This window comes from Rhinatrema bivittatum, chromosome 7 (genome assembly GCF_901001135.1).
Source record: "Rhinatrema bivittatum chromosome 7, aRhiBiv1.1, whole genome shotgun sequence".
Taxonomy (NCBI): Eukaryota; Metazoa; Chordata; class Amphibia; order Gymnophiona; family Rhinatrematidae; genus Rhinatrema; species Rhinatrema bivittatum.
Genome location: NC_042621.1, coordinates 130,297,411 through 130,314,742, shown reverse-complemented (window position 1 = coordinate 130,314,742; position 17,332 = coordinate 130,297,411). Strand labels below are relative to the sequence as shown.

The window sequence follows — 17,332 nt, the reverse complement described above, 5'->3', positions numbered from 1 at the left end:
CAACTATTTGCTAGCCTTGGGGTACACTATAAACCTTATGATGGACAACATATAATTCTTTTTTTCCTCTAAAATCTTCATGGGCGCTTACTGAACAGTTCATCTCATTATGTCTTGTCTCTATTTATGATTGATTAAAACATAATAAATTGGCTTTGAACATTAACAAAATAGAAATCATGATACTCTCACATTTCCCTATGACAAATATTTCTGATAAGGTCATCTTAGGGATCAAGAAATTTGCATTTCCAATACAGTTCAGAATCTTGGAATCATTATGGACTCCTCTCTCCATGATTGCCAATATTAAGGCTTTCACTCAATCGACATTTTTGAAACTTTGGTAATTTTGGCACTTGAAACCTTTACTTGATCCTCCTGATTTCTACACGGTGCTTCAATCCTCTCTCTTCTTTGGGCTTGACTATTGTAATTTTCTCTTTATTGGGCTTCCTGCTTATACTATCCAATCTTTGCAAATAATTTAAAACTCTACTGCTAGTTTGTTAGCCAATACTCCTTTACATCACCACATTACCCATGTAGTTTAATCTCTTCACTGGCTACCAGTTAATTATACACACCCTATTCAATAATATTTCCTCACTCTGGATTGCCACCACCCTGAAAGCCTACACTCCCTCCCAGACTCTGAGATCCTCTAACCAGGCTCTGTTTGATATTCCTTCCATTAAAGTAGCTTACCTGAATCAGACCAGAGAGCATGCTTTTTCGATAGCTAGACCCAAACTGTGGAATTCACTTTTTTCAGAAATAAGGACAATCTCAAATGTTAAGTTTTTTCAGAAAGCACTTAAAACTCATTTTTTCAGATAGCATACAGTTCAACAGACTGACTTCTTTTAATGTAACTGTCAATGCTTCCTAAGAGCTGTTTTATGTTTATTTTTTATTTCTGTGATTGTATTAGTGTGTATATTCTATTGTACCCCACCCTGAACTATAGAATGGCAGTAAGAAATCTTTTAAATAAAAATAAATTATTTAAAGAAACAGATTCATTGTCTCTTCTGGACTTAGACAAAATGTTTGCAGAGTCCCACTATACTAAAAGTAAGTTGGAAATTAAAAGAAAAATTAAAACAAATCCATTTTATTTAAATGGGATGTGGAGATCCAGAACATTGCAGGAACATGTCCTACTTCCCCATCACATCACGAGAACCTCCTTGAGTTTGACTTTAACCAACTGACAGTGCACATGAATGGATAATCATGATTACTGATGAGTAGTATGCATGCGATCACCCTAGTGTACTTTCATTGACTTCAAATGAACACGAGTTAGTGTGAGCTCACTGATCATCTGCATCCATGCTCATACCAAAATGAAGTCTCTCAATGCCTTCTCACTTTTGGCTTTTGCAGCTATTGGTGCCTCATGTGCGGTTCACAATAGCCATAAACACGAAAGCTCGAGAACAGCTCATCGGCAAGAATGGCATCTTTGATAAGGTGAGAGTTTTATTTATTTATTTATTTATTTATTTAAACATTTTATATACCGCCTAGTGCAGGTTCAAAGCATTTAACATCAAAACATACATAAAAATGCAAAAGTAAAACAGAGACTTAAAAAGAATACAAAATCATCAAGATTTATTTTTTTATCTCACTGGTTACAGGATACAAACCCACGTAGATGCAAACACCTATGGGCACATGTATCAAGAGATGAAGGAGGAGAAAAACATTGATAGATAAATGGATCTATGAACTACAAAATCAACAATAAGGGTCTAAACGAATTGGAAGAATGGCAAACACTGTACTGCTGTAGAAGGGCACATGCGTTACACATACACAGAGATACGCACAGACAGCCTACGTTTCCCATTTCTTCTGGAAACCTCCCAGGCTGTGTCACCTCCTCTCACCTCTCAGTTGCAGGCACTAGGTCAGCTGGGACTCAAATACAGGGGCTGCAGCCAGCAAGAGGCCTGTCTGTGCCTTCCCTTGTTGCAGCATTGCCATTAACAGTGCAGAGATGCAGCGTGTTGCTGGTCCTGGCAGTGCACCTCCTCCCCATGGCATGCATTCTGTTTAGAGAGAAAGTGCATGGAGAGAGGAGGTAGGCAGCTCAGAGACCATGATCGTGTGCATCGCTGTCCATCTCCACCATGCCAGTGCCACAACAAGAAGAAAAGGTTTGCTTGGGTTTCCCGTACCTTACAGACCCAGTGTTTGGATCTCAGCTAACTTGGGGTGAAGGGAAGGGGAAGAGAGGTAGGAAAGAAGAAAAAGTCTGTGAAAGAAGATTTTGGAGAGGGGAAATAAAAATCCAATGAGAGAATGATGGGGGGAGAGAGAGAGAGAGAGAGAGACGAATAGGGAAAAATGGAAGAACCAGAAAGAGGAAACTGAGGAAAGAGCAAGAGAGATGGGAAATTGGCGGGATGAGCGGAAATATTGATAGATGAAAAGCCAAATGTGTTGGGAGAAGAGCCAAAGGCGGTATATTAGAAAGGGGAGAATTGAGGGGGAGAATGCTAAAGAGGGAAGATCAGTGGGGATGGGAGGAAGGGAAAGGGAATGATGAAGGGGAGAGAAAGTAAGAGAGGGAGGAATGGGGAAACCACAGAGCAGATGACTGAGGGGTTGTAAGCAAGAAAGGGGGAGAATTGGGGGCAGGAGAGAGAAGCACAGAGATAGAGATTGAGAGGATGATCCAAAAGAGAGGGAAAGATGGAGAGAAAAGAGGTAATGGAGTTAATAAACAAGAAAGTGGTGTGTTTGATAAGGTAAAATTCTAAGGACAAGAAAGATGGAGAAAGAATGAAAGAGGAGCACAAGAGGAACATTAGAGGCTGGAGAGAAGTGGTGATGACAATATAGAGAGATATAATCGCAGGGAAGAGAAAAATGGAGAAAAAGTAGATGAAAGAGAAAGCTTGATGTTGGAGACAGATGTAGGAGAGGAAGTCATGAAGAGATGTAAGAAAAGTAAAATGGAAAAGGAAGCCCAGAAAAGGAATTAGGAGAAGATAGAAAATGAGCAAAGCAAAGAAAAGACCAAGATTAAAAGAATCAAAAAACAAAAGAAGGAAAAGTACTTTGAGCCTGATTATTCAAAACAGCATTTAGCTGGCACCACTGAATATCTGGCTACAGTCAGCAGGTGCCACTTAGCTGGCTTAAGTGACTTAAGCCTGGATTTTCTAAGTTCGCAGAACTTAGAAAATCCAGCGGTAAGGGGGGGCGGTGGTGCTATTGGCCGCGTTACTGACGGCGATAAGGCTCCTTACCTTTTCGCCGTCAGCGATGTCTTCGTGGTGTCCGCCCCGGTGCTGCCACGACTCCTCCCCTTCTGGTGCGGACGCCGCCCAGAATCCGCCCCGATTTAGGTATCGCACGTGAAAAGGGACTTTTCGCGTGCGATACCTTTGGAAAATGACCCCCTTAGAGGGCTATTTATCAACTCACATTATGGCGTTTTCACATGCGTTAATGGCCCACAAATTCCATTTTGAGAATTTTTAGGCTGAGTGAGGGAAAGAGAGAGAGAGAGAGAGAGAGACTACCTATAAGGCCTATCTACTAGTTAGGTATTTATACCTCTAGGGATGTGCATTCGTTTGCAACGAAATAGGAAATAGAAACGATATTTCCTATTTTGTCGCGTTTCGGGAGGGGGGCAACAAAACGATAAGAAAACCCACGAAATTTCGTTTGGTTTTCTTATCGTTTTCGGGAGGAGGGGGAGAAAGGGCACATTAAAAAAAAACAAACCCAAACCCACCCCAACCATTCAAATTTAATTAATTGCAACCCCCCACCCTCCCGACCTCCCAAGACTTGCCTGACCCCCCCCCCCCCCCCAAGACTTACCGAATGTCCCTGGTGGTCTAGCGGGGTCCCGGGAGCAATCTCCTCCTTTCGGGCCGTCGGCTGCCACTAATCAAAATGGCGCCAATGGCCCTTTGCCCTTATCGTGTGACAGGGGCTATCAGTGCCATTGGCCGGCCCCTGTGCTCCTACCATGTGACAGGGGCTGGCCAATGGCACCGATAGCCCCTGTCACACGGTAAGGGCAAAGGGCCATCGGCGCCATTTTGATTAGTGGCAGCCGACGGCCCGAGAGGAGGAGATTGCTCCCGGGACCCCGCTGGACCACCAGGGACTTTTGGTAAGTCTTGGGGGGGGTCAGGCAAGTCTTGGGAGGTCTGGAGGGTGGGGGGTTACAATTAATTAAATTTGAAGAGTTGGGGTGGGTTTTGGGGGTATTTTTTTTTTTTACAAACCCCCCCCCCCCCCCGGAATTCATTAAATCTGAAGGGTTGGGGCGGGTTTCGGGCTTCGTTTCAGGGGCAGACAAATAAAATCGGCCCAAAACACGGGAGAATGAAATTTCCCATGGCGGGAAAACGAAATTTCCCGCGGCGGGAAAACAAAATTTCTCGCAGCAGGCCAATAACAAAGGCCGAACCAAAAGGTTCGGCCAAATCACATCTCTACTCTATTGGATGCCCATCTAGTAACTCGAGGTCAGGTTTAGGTAGTAGTGTAGGGGTTAGGAGCCACTTTGACATGCAGAGTGAGACGTACGAACAGAACAGTACACTATTGTGAAGACTTGATGTCATTCGGAGTGAGGAAAGTCACACAAAGATGAGATTTATACAATGTTCTCTCAACCTAGCTTGATGGACTCTCTACCTGAGAGGGAACCTCCCAAACTTCTAATCTGACCTTCCTACCCTTTCCCCTAACCTTCCCGCCCCCTAGCCCTATCATAACCCTCCCCCCCCCCCCCCCCCGACCTATATCTTAACTTCTGTGCATGCCTCGGGGCAGGCACAGGTTGTACACGCCGGCAGCCTGCTGGCACGTGATCCCCCAGCACAGCAGCAAATGGCCGCTGTGCTGGGTGCATCTGACCTCGCCCCTCCCCGCCCCTTTTCTGAAGCCCCGGGACATACGTGCATCTCGGGGCTTTACATGCATGACCGTGCCTTTTTAAAATAGGCCCGGCGCGCGTTAGCTCTCCTATGCGCGTAAATCCTCTGTAGGGCTTTTAAAATCCGGGCCAAAATGTGTTGTGATTATTTTTAACTGAGTGTCCTTTTTATTGTAAAATCTACTATAATTGCATTACTTTTCATTTTGTGGGGGGGGAGGGGGGAAGGGAAGCGCAAAGTTTAAGGTTCACCCCAGGGCACCTAATACCCTTGATCTTTAAGATGTGGGTGTTATGCTCTTCTCTTTCAGCAAATTTTGCCTCTTCTGGAAGGCCACATTTCTATTTATCTTTATTTTTTACATTATTTCATGAAGGCACTCCCTGTGCCGAAGATGATGTTCTGGGACCAGAGTTTAACAGTCATGTCGTTTGTTTTTTTTTTTGTTTTGGTTTTTTTTTCTCATTGAAGGCAAATGGTACAGGTGGTGGAGGGCATGTGAAAATGGTTGTGCGAGCCTTGGAGAAATTTACATATGATTCCCTGTGTTTTCCAAAAGCGATTAAATTGAATGGGATGGAGAGCAAGGAGGACATCCCATACTATTTCTACAGAGACGATGGCATCAAAGTCTGGGAAGCAGTAAAGAAGTAAGAGCTCCCATTATTGTTAGAGATACATCAGACCTGTGAGATTGGAGCTGGGTTACTGGATGACTCCAGGTCCATCTGAGACAAACTGCAACAGCCCTGTTCAAGTGCACAAGCATGAGTCACTCCTGGGATTTACAATTATCCATTTTTTTGACATTCATATTACGGGTGTGCAAGTAAAAACAGTTTCTTTTGGGTTTTGTTGTTGTTGTTGTTGTTTCGCTTGCTATTTATTTCTTTTTTTCAATTTCTGTTTTGTTTCGGTTGTGTAGGACACGCTGAATTGTTTTAACGCATGCTAAACGACCAAAAATTAAATGAAACAAAACTTTGCTATTTTGTGTCATTTTTGTTTCAGAAATGAAACACAGAGAAACACAACGAAACAGCAAACGCCATCATTTCCTTGTCGTTTTTACACAGTATTTCCCTAATTCATAAGAAAACCCTCAGGATAATTAGAGAATATACATCATAAAAACATCATAAAGTATATTTGCACACTGGAACACAGCATGAGCAGTCAGTCTTTGGCCTGCTGGAGGACAGAACAGTCTGGACTCCAGCTATTCTTCTACAGAGTTTTATTATTTACAAGCAAATTACCAAACAGAAGCCTGCTTACCTCAGCAGTGCTGGAAACAGAAATGCAGCAGTTTACAGATACATAGCTTCAGCATAACTCTTGTTTTCTTCTACTCTTGTCTCAGGCCTGCCTTTTTACCCCTCTCCCCAGTGGAAATAATCTGCAAGCAAAATTCCCTTGTGGGCTGTTTTTTATTAATTTATTTATTCATTTTTAACATACTTAGCAATATAAGCTTGCCAATGAATGGGTCATAAAATCACATCAAGCAATCTAACATTTTGATACATGAATCTCTCCCATTAATTTCAAAACATAAAATTTAAAGAAATTATCCTTAGATTCCATTAGGAAATTTTTGAAATTTTTACAACCCGTTATAAAGAAACAGGGAGATCCAAGATTCTTAGACGGAGCACAGATAAATAATAAAGGTAGCTCAGAAGGTTACAACATTATTTTACATATCCCATGGGTTTAAGTAGCGCTATTACATTGAAGAGAATGAGAATCAAGAAATGAACATAACCCTTGCGGATCAAAGAACACATATCTTTCATTGTTAACTTTAACTACGCGTTTGCTAGGATAGCGAATCACAATCTGCTCTCCTACGTGTTTCGCCTCCTGGCACATCTGAGGAAATCTCTTCCTAAGCAATTGTGTGTCCCTAGTTATGTCCAGATAGAACCATAACTTTTGGCCGAAATAAAGTTTTTCTCTATTTCGTAAGAATAACCTCAAAATAGTGTCTCTATCTGAGGAAAAACCAAATCTGATACACAGAGTCCTTCGAAATTCAATTTGCTCTTCTGTAGACTGCTCCAAAAAGTTTGTAAGGTTACCCAGATCTTGTAATTGCATATCTTTATTCTGCACATCAGTCCCTGTCTTCTTCCCAAGGTTTATATAAAAGATCTTCTCTATTGGTGGTTTAGCAATTAAAGGTATTTGTAAATTTTCCAACATGAACTTTTTAAATTGTTCTATAGATGGTATCAACTTGACTCATGGAAAATTCAATACTCTAAGGGGCAGATTTTCAAAGGGGTACGCGCGTACCCCCCAAAAACCTGCCCCAACCTCCCCCTGCGCGCGCCGAGCGTATATTGAATAGGCTCGATGGCGCGCGCAAGCCCCGGGACGCGAGTAAGTCCCGGGGCTTTGCTAGGGAGCGTGTCGGGGGCATGTCGGGGCGTGTGGCATTAGCACGTCATTCGGGGCGGGGGAGTGGGCATGGTTCCGGCCCGGGGGTGTTTCGGGGTCGTGGCCGAGGCCTCCGACACCGCTCCCGGGCCGGGGAATCGCGCGCCAGCCAGCTGGCTGGCACGCACGAGTGACGCCTGCCTCAGGCAGGCGTAACTTTTCCTACAAAGGTGGGGGGGTTTAGATAGGGCTGGGGGGGGTGGGTTAGGTAGGGGAAGGGAGGGGAAGGTGCGGGGGGGTGGAAGGAAAGTTCCCTCCGAGGTCGCTCCGATTTCAGAGCAGTCTCGGAGGGAACGGAGGCAGGCTGCGCGGCTCGGCATGCGCAGGCTGCCGATTTTGGGCAGCCTTGCGCGCGCCAACCCAAGATTTTAAAGGATACGCGCGGCTATGCGCGTATCTATTAAAATCCGGCGTACTTTTGTTTGCGCCTGGTGCGTGAACAAAAGTACACGCGGGCGTACTTTTATAAAATCTACCCCTAAGATTTTTATATCTTGCTTCATGCTCTATATTTTCAATTTTCCTTGTATTAGACTTTTCAGCTTGCATTAAGCCAGTTTGTACAGTCTGAATTTGGGTAACCTGATTTTCCAATCCCTCCAGCTTTTCAGAATGCTGAACCAGTAATGGGTCTATTTGTTGAATACAGTCCTGTGTTTTGGTCATAATAGCAGACAGATTCACTATTGAGTTTTTCAATTCAAGTAATACTGCCCAGACATTCTCTAAAGTTATTTTTTGTGGTTGATCTGCAGACGGGAAAACTATAGCGCTTAACTCACCATCTTGATGGCGTTCCTGCCTCAAAACTGAGGCCACAGTCGAGCCAGCTTGCCCCTCTGGCGTAGATGTCAATGGTATTGTGTTTGAGTTTGTTTGTTTTTTTCTCCGCTCTCTCTCAGCTGTTGCTGTAGCGGGAGTGCAGGAAACACCATATCCGGATTTACCATCGCTCTCGCACCATTTTCCCCAGTTTTCACCCCGATGGGCCTAGTTGCTTCCACCTCCACAAGTTGAGCGACCTAACCCGAAAGCAGGGTTTGTGCGAGGCAGGGTGGCAGAGGCATCACATGAGCCCTGGGGCTCAAGGAGATGTGTAGGGCCAACTCCGCAAGCATTTGCTTCTCCCCAACGGCTGTAGCAGACACTTCTCCCAGGCTCACAAAGTTTAGCGGGGAAAAGAAGCCTTCAATTACCATCTGAGATAAGGTAGGGATCGGGGTTGTTGGGGCTTCCGCCCTGATTTTCCCTTTTCTCTTGGTATGGGGCATAATATTCCAAGAAATCAATTCAGTATGAGGAGCGCTTCTTCACCCGTCCTTCTTTCAAAACGCCATCTTGGATCTCCCTTATGGGCTGTTTTAAGGTGACCAGGCTAAACGCTTGGGCCTGTACTTTTAAGGAGGGTCTAACAACATACACTCCTTTACACATACATTCAAAGAATTAAGTTGATTTGCATTTATTTGGTTATCTAAAGAACCAGATCTGATTGAAGGTCTTGAACTGAGTTTTGTACAATGTATTCTCTACCTAGCTTGATGCATCTTGGATCAAGCTAGATAAAGAGTACATTGTACAAATCTCATCTTTGTGTACCTTTATTCACTCCAAATCACATAAAATCTTCACTGATGTCTACTATGCTGTTCGTGCCTCTGACTGTGCATGTAAAACTGCCCCCTAAAACCTAGCCCATCACCAAAACTTCACCCCGAGTTCATAATTCCCCCTCTTACAGCAGTATAAAAAGTTGACTTATATGTGAGCCTCCACAGAGGCGCTCTCTCTCCCGCTCCCCTCTCGAACTGGAATTTGTGATAAAAACACCTTCTTCCGGTAACGCACAGCTAATGCAGGCAGAACGCACAGAAAAAAAGGTATAATTATTACCTGCATTGCTCTATCGCACACTCGCTAACCAATCCTCATTTCCATTTACTCTGCCCAAACTCCTCCTCCTTGAATACAATTTCTAAATCTGCTTATGCATTTCGCAATGTGGTATTTTTTGCATGCGTATGGCATTATTGCCTGCATTAGGGCCCTAACACAAAATGATGACTGGCCCTCAAATTTATAAACTTATATGGATAACTTTGTCTAGATATTCCATTTTGTTTTGTTTTTAAATTTATATTCCACCATTTGTAACACTTCAAAGCGGATTAAATTCAGATACTGTAGGCACTTTCCTATCCCAAGAAGATACCTATCCGAGGTAGCACAATTATGTGCATAAGTAGTTGCATGGAGATTTATACTAGCACTTTATAAACTGTGTGGTGAGAGCTGTTTATAAAGCTCCACGTAGTTCTGCTCCAAATGTATGTGCATAATTTTCAGTGTGTGCAAATATTTACAATGCAAGAAAACACATTTTCTCTACCTATATAAACATGTGCATATATTTAACATGCATACAAATATCTAACATGTATGCATAATTGCATAATAACCCCTATTTATATGGGGAGGAAGGTAATTTATAAAATATGCATGGATATTGATCTCGAAATACTTGTGTGCGTAATTGAAATTACCAGTTCGCTGATACCACCACCAGTTCATCCACATCATCTTAAATTCCTTGAGTCCCTCTAGCACTTCACCATGAACCCCCATCCATAAATTGCAGACAACAGACAATTCTGATTTTACTTGTGAGTCAATTAGGAGATGTAAACTCATATCAATAATTTCAATAATGCATATGTATATATATCCTTTACAAATCAGCAATGACTGCACATACTTCAGATCCCCACCCCAGGACATCCTCGGCCCATCCCATTTTTCTGCCGGTAAAATGTACATGCAAAATGGAAAATACATGCGTGCTCTCAGCTTTTATAAAATAGCATATCCACGAGGGCATGCTACTTACATGTATATATGCTATTTTTACACTCAAAAACCCTTTTGAAAATTTACTCCATAGTGATTAGTCTGCCTGATCTGTGTTTATCATCAGTACTAAATGTGCCTCAGGGAGTCTCTAAGAAAGCTGATATAGTTTCCTTAGAATAAATGTTTTGACAGTGAACAATTTTTATATATTTTTAATTTCTTTTCATTCAATTTATAATGCAAAAGATGTTTTTTTTTAAAAAAAAAATGTAAAGTTTTATTGACAGCAAGATCATAACAGTACAGCACAGAGAAAACCGGTAAGTCAATAAGATTATCAAAGGATATAGCCCTCTGAAATCCCCCCTCCCCCTCCCAGCTATTGTTTTTATATGTGCTGGTGTGACTCCTGCTTAGTCACTAGAGGTGTACTGCAAAGCCTTGATGCTTTGATGTGCCGTATCATTGCTCTCCACTTCGACGGCAGGGGGAAAAAGAGAATTGGATTCAGACAACAACCAACGAGGTTCTGTGGAACTGATAAGCATGGGGGTTAAACCGACATGGAGTAACAGTTACTGCCCTCAGAAGGCATGGGATTACTACCCTTAACCACTAAGCCTTGATGCCTTTGACGCAACTACAACACTGCTCTCTGCTTTGATGGGGGGGGTGGGGGGGAGGAATTGGACTCAGACAACAACCAGCACAGGACCTGACTTCTTGATATAGAGTACCGAGACACAGGCATTAGGGAAAAAGCACAGGACCGCTTCTACAGCCAAGACCATTAGCAAAGCATGTGAAGCAGCACTGTGTGATGGGGGTCTATGTCCCAAACCAGAAATGTCAGGTAAAAACCCAGGAACCAAAGATTCAGGAGAAGGGGGGAAGGAAAATACGGCAACACCAGGCTAGAGACGTCCCTTGGTTCCTTCCCCCAGAGGTTATGAGACCAGAGGAGCCACAGGTGTGGGAAATGGAGGGTGGAGCTCTGGGAACCAATCCTTGGTTTCAAGGGGAGGGCCAAATTGAGGAGGAGTCTTTCCAAAGCCAATCGCCTACAAGTGGAGGAGGAGTCTCCACAGAATAAAAAGGACTCCCTGGTAGAGCAGTCAGTCTCCTGCTGGGGACTGAGGAGGAAGGAATGACTACCTGGCTGCTCTTGGAAATGTGGACACTGGATATTCCCTGACTGTGTGAAGGACTGCAACCACTATCACAAGGAAGGTGAGCATGGGGACTTCTGGTGGTTTTGGACTTACGATAAAGATACTTTTCCTGGAGAACTGCCAAGCGGGTGGTTGTATCCTGGGACGAGGAAAGCCATCCCAAGAGATACGGTGGGTGGTGGCAGTTAGGCCCAGTGGGGCCAGACTTTTGAACATTGGATCTGTTTATTGGAGATGAACTTTTGAAGCCAGACTTCAGAAACTGAGTTGCTGGCTCAGTGGGGAAGGCATCTGCCTCCCATCCAGGTGGAGGGGGTTCAAACCCCACCTGAGGACTTTGTAAAGGAAAATAACTTTAACTACTATTTGAGTTCCTGAGTGACCAGGGAAGCTTGGTCAGGGATTGGATCCCCAGAACATAAGAACATAAGAACATAAGAAAATGCCATACTGGGTCAGACCAAGGGTCCATCAAGCCCAGCATCCTGTTTCCAACAGTGGCCAATCCAGGCCATAAGAACCTGGCAAGTACCCAAAAACTAAGTCTATTCCATGTAACCATTGCTAATGGCAGTGGCTATTCTCTAAGTGAACCTAATAGCAGGTAATGGACTTCTCCTCCAAGAACTTATCCAATCCTTTTTTAAACACAGCTATACTACCTGCACGAACCAGACGCAAGCGGCAAGGTATGGACCAGTGAAAGTGTCACACGCTGTTTGAATTTTCAAGAAGGCTCATCACCCAGTCAAAGAGAAACATGGAGGGTAACCTGCACAGATACTACCATAAGAAGCCTGCTGGGCAGACAGGGTGGACTATTTGATCCTTTTCTGCCATGGTTATGTTACTATATGTATGTGCTTTTAATACTGAGAATCTGCAAGCAGCAGGATCGACCTGATTAGCAGGGTGCTTCTTTTCCCAAAGGGAGTGGGACAATTTTTGTGGAGTCTAAAAATGCCTCTCATGAGGAGAGAGGAGGTTGGGTTTTTTTTTTAGACATTTTGAAGGAAGCTGGTTGGAGGAGCCACTGAAGCTGAAAGACAGGTGTAATGGTACTGAGAGATAGTAGCTTTGAAGTGTAAGGAACTGGGAAAAAGGGAGGCACAACAAGGAGACGACATTTCCACTTCCAGGAGTGCCGTTGGGAAGGAAGAGGACCCTTCTTTGGATAGTTCAGAAGTGGGACCTGGACAGAGCCATAGCCATGCATTTTGGCTCCTATGGCCAAGTGAAAAACTGAGCCCTCACCCATTACACAACACATGACACCACGAGTTGGGAGACTGTTACATGTTTGTAACAATGCAAGGGCGTTGGGTGTTCTAGGAAAACTTTACAGCCTTGCACCCCCCACCCCATCCCATCACACCCTCCTCACACACAATTAAAAAGTATACATTTATAATAACAGATTTTACATGAAAAAGAACATTCAAAGCACATTTTTCTGAGGTAAAAATATCACTTACAATATGTATATTATATTTACATGCACTGCTGAGGTGCCAACCAGAAAACCCTGCATAAAAGCAAGAAATATCTGGAATCTATATGATATTAGGCCTACTGTAATGCGTTTTGGCAGGACCCTCAGAGAGCCACGAGAAAAAAACAATTTCTATATAAAAATAAAAATAAATCCCAGCACTCAAACAGCAACAACCCTACCTATGAAAGTTAATACTACAAATATTACATCAGGGCTAAAATAGTAATAAAACCCCCTATTAGGAAAACCGAGCAAACCAAGCTGCTATAGATCTCTACATAGAAAATATACACTAATATAATAATTCACTTCAGTCACACATGCAAAACACAGAAATACCCTCAGATACAGTATAGCAAATGTTGCTTACCTGATGTAACAGGTGTTCTCACAGGACAGCAGGATGTTAGTCCTCACAAATGGGTGACATCGAGGATGGAGCCCAACCACGGAAAACTTCTGTCAAAGTTTCAGGAACTTTGACTGGCCCTTACTGGGCATGCCCAGCACGGCACCAACCCTGCAGCCAGCAGGGGTCTCCCTTCAGTCTTGTTTCAAAGCTACAGGCAGTGCCGAAAAATAAAATAAAAAACGAACCCAACACCGCGGGGCGGCGGGCGGGTTTCGTGAGGACTAACATCCTGCTGTCCTGTGAGAACACCTGTTACATCAGGTAAGCAACATTTGCTTTCTCACAGGACAAGCAGGATGGTTGTCCTCACAAATGGGTGAGTACCGAGCTGAGGATGTCCTAACATGCACCAAATGTACCCAACGGCGTGCAACAGGCACAACAACTGGGGTGGAATTTGGGAGAGGGCATCCGCACCCTACCGGGAAGGTGGAAGGGTGTTGGTACATCATGTTGGAAAAAGGTTACGCAAGACAGATTGGCCGAAGATGGAATCCTGTCTTCCAGCTTTGTCCAAACAATAGTGGGTTGCAAATGTATGGAGGGAACTCCAGGTTGCAGCCTTGCAGATGTCAGGAAGCGGCACCGAAGGTGTGCTACTGAAGTCGCCATGGCCCTCACAGTGTGCTTTGACACGGTCTTGGAAAGGAATGCCTGCTTGCTGATAGCAAAAGGAGATGCAGTCCGCCAACCATGAGGAAAGAGCCTGCTTACCCACAGGCTGCCCTAACTTGTTAGGATGGAAAGAGACGAATAATTGAGTGCTCTTCCTGTGGGCAGCTGTACGGTCTAGATAAAAAGCTAGAGCCCGTTTACAGTCCAGGGTATGCAGAATCTGTTCCCCGGAGTTGGAGTGGGGCCTGGGAAAGAAGATAGGTAGTATGATGGATTGATTAATATGAAACTCCAAAACTACCTTAGGTAAGAATTTAGGGTGAGTGCGGAGTACCGCCCGGTCCTGCAGGAGTTTAGTGTAAGGCGGATAGGTAACTAGGGCCTGTAATTCACTAACCCTGCGAGCTGAAGTGATAGCCAAAAGGAATAACACTTTCCATGTGAGATATTTTAGGTCACAGGAGTGAAGAGGTTCAAAAGGTGGTTTCATAAGGCGACCAAGAACCAGATTAAGGTCCCAAGATGGGGCCGGAGGACGTAAAGGTGGCTTCAAATGGAGCAATCCTTTAAGAAAGCGTGTTACAAGGGGTTGTACTGAAATAGGGACACCCCCGATACCTTTATTGAAGGCAGCTACTGCACTGACATGCATTCTAATGGAAGAGGTCTTTAGACCTGATTCTGATAGATGCCAGAGATAGTCCAAGAAATTAGAGATTGGACAGGAAAGGGGATCAAGGGACTGAGAAGTGCACCATGATGTATACCTTTTCCATTTGTATGAGTAAGATTTTCTTGTGGAAGGCTTTCGTGAAGCGATCAGGACACGAGAAACTGAATCCGAAAGGTTAAATGGCTGAAGGACTAACCTTTCAACATCCATGCCGTCAGGGACAAGGCTTGGAGGTTGGGATGGAGGAGGCATCCGTCGTTTTGAGTGATCAGATGCGGGTCCTTTCCCAGAGGAATGTGCCTGCGGATGGAGAGATCCTGGAGAATAGGAAACCACACTTGGCGTGGCCAGTGCGGTGCTATCAGGATCATAGTTCCCCTGTCCTGACGCAGCTTCACGAGAGTCTTCGACAGAAGAGGAAGTGGAAGGAATGCATAGAGCAGACCGGCTGTCCACGTGAGGGAGAATGCATCCCTCGGCCGAGAGTGCTGGCTTCGAATGAGAGAGCAGTAATTGTCCACTTTGTGGTTCTGAGGGGACGCAAAGAGGTCTATGTGGGGATAACCCCATTTGTGAAACAGAGAGGTCGCTACCAAGGGATTGAGTGACCACTCGTGTGGTTGGAAGACACGGCTCAGCTGGTCCGCCAATACATTGTGTACTCCCGGCAGGTAGGTGGCCCTGAGGTACATGGAGCGGGAGAGGGCTTCTGCCCAAATCTGCGCAGCTTCCTGACACAGAAGGAAGGAGCCTGTGCCTCCCTGCTTGTTTATGTACCACATTGCCACCTGGTTGTCCGTTTGAATTAAGATTGCGTGGTTCGATAGGCAATCTTGAAAAGTCCTGAGAGCATAGCGGATTGCTCGCAGCTCCAGGAAATTTATCTGGTGTTTGGCTTCCTCTAGTGACCAGAATCCTTGAGTTTGTAGATTGTGTACATGGGCTCCCCAACCAATGTTGGAAGCGTCGGTGGTGAGGATTACCTGAGGATCTGGTGGAAGAAAAGGCAAGCCCTGTAGGAGGTTGAATTGATCTGTCCACCAGGCAAGAGACAGACGGAGTGCATCGGTGATGCGAACAATGGAGCTCAGAGGCTGAATAGCATGTGTCCATTGCAATCTCAGAGTCCATTGCGTGACTCTCATGGCCAAACGGGCCATGGGAGTCACATGAACTGAGGAGGCCATGTGTCCCAGAAGAACGAGGAATTGGCGAGCTGTTGCTGTGTGTTGAGACTGCAGCTGGCGAGCTAGGGACACAAGGGTTTGAACCCGTTGTTGAGGAAGGAAGGCTTTTGCCTGTAAGGTGTCCAAGTCTGCCCCAATGAAGGATAAGGTCTGAGATGGGACTAAGTAGGATTTCTCGTAGTTGACAAGAAATCCTAGAGAAAGCAAAGTTTGAATTGTTAGGGTCAGGGAGGACCGAGCGATTTGCTGGGTTGGGGCCCTGATTAACCAATTGTCTAGATAGGGGTAGACGTGGACAGCTGCCTTCCTGAGAAAAGCTGCAACCACCACGAGGCATTTGGTGAAAACTCGTGGTGCGGATGCCAGGCCGAAAGGTAGCACTCTGTATTGGTAGTGATTTCGGCCTACTAAGAAACGGAGGTATTTGCGATGAGACTGAGTTATCGCAATGTGAGTATAGGCATCTTTTAGGTCTAGAGAGCATAGCTAGTCCCCACTTTGCAGCAGAGGGAGAAGCGAGCCCAGGGTTACCATCTTGAACTTCTCTTTGTGAAGGTACTTGTTGAGGGCCCGTAGGTCCAGGATTGGTCGAAGTCCTCCTGACTTTTTTGGGATCAGAAAGTACCTGGAGTAGAACCCTAGTCCTTGTTGTGAGGGAGGAATGGGTTCTATAGCGTTTGACTGGAGGAGAAGGGAAACCTCCTGCTCTAGAATAATAGTGATCGGTGAGTCTCCACGCCTGCAGGGGTGGGGAGTCCGAAGGGAGAGTCAGGAAGTTGAGGTGGTAACCCTGAGCAATTATCACTATCACCCATTGATCTGTGGTGATATGCTGCCATTTTTCTAGAAAGTGGCTTAACCGACCTCCTACTGGTATAGTTGGAAGAGGGATTTGGCATCTGCTCTCTAATTGAAAGTCAAAAACCCGATGCAAGGCCAGGTTGTGGAGCTGCTGCGGGCTTTTGTTTACGAGACTGGCGAGGTTGAGTTTTGTGGTAAGACCTCACAGGCCTAGCCTTGGCTGACGGGGGATAATACTTCCGTGGTCGGAAGAAAGACTTTTTGGAGTCCTTCCTAACCGGTTGTTTAGAAGGCAAGTCAGGAGGAATGGATGAGAGCTGTTTAAGTGTCTCATGATGATCCTTTAGTTCGGCAACAATTTGCTGAATTTGCTCACCAAACAAATTATCCCCTAAGCAGGGCAAGTCAGAGAGTCTGTCTTGAACTTCTGGACGAAGGTCAGATGACTTGAGCCAAGCCCAGCGTCTGGCAGAGATGGCTGTAGCAGAAAGTCTAGTGGAAGCATCAAAGATGTCATAAGCCGTTCTTATTTCATGCTTCCCAGCTTCAAATCCTTTACTTAGAAGGGATTGAAGCTGTGGCTGGAACTGTTCTGGTAAGGCATCGGAGTACTCCTGCATCTGTTTCAGGATGACCCTATTATATTGAGTCATATACAGCTGATAAGAAGCTATTCTAGAGATCAGCATGGCTCCTTGGTATACTTTCCTACCTATACTATCTAGGAATTTATTTTCCTTAGTAGGAGGTATGGAAGAAT

General features: G+C 44.7%; 1 protein-coding gene across 1 annotated transcript in view; it reads left to right on the top strand.

The window, feature by feature from the left end:
- Positions 1 to 17,332, top strand: part of LOC115095452 (arachidonate 5-lipoxygenase-like) — a 172,886-nt gene that overhangs the window by 124,888 nt on the left and 30,666 nt on the right. The window contains exons 9-10 of the mRNA XM_029609128.1: positions 1,393 to 1,479; positions 5,394 to 5,572. Coding sequence (XP_029464988.1) covers positions 1,393 to 1,479; positions 5,394 to 5,572 — 266 coding nt within the window. The remainder of the gene's footprint in view (positions 1 to 1,392; positions 1,480 to 5,393; positions 5,573 to 17,332) is intronic.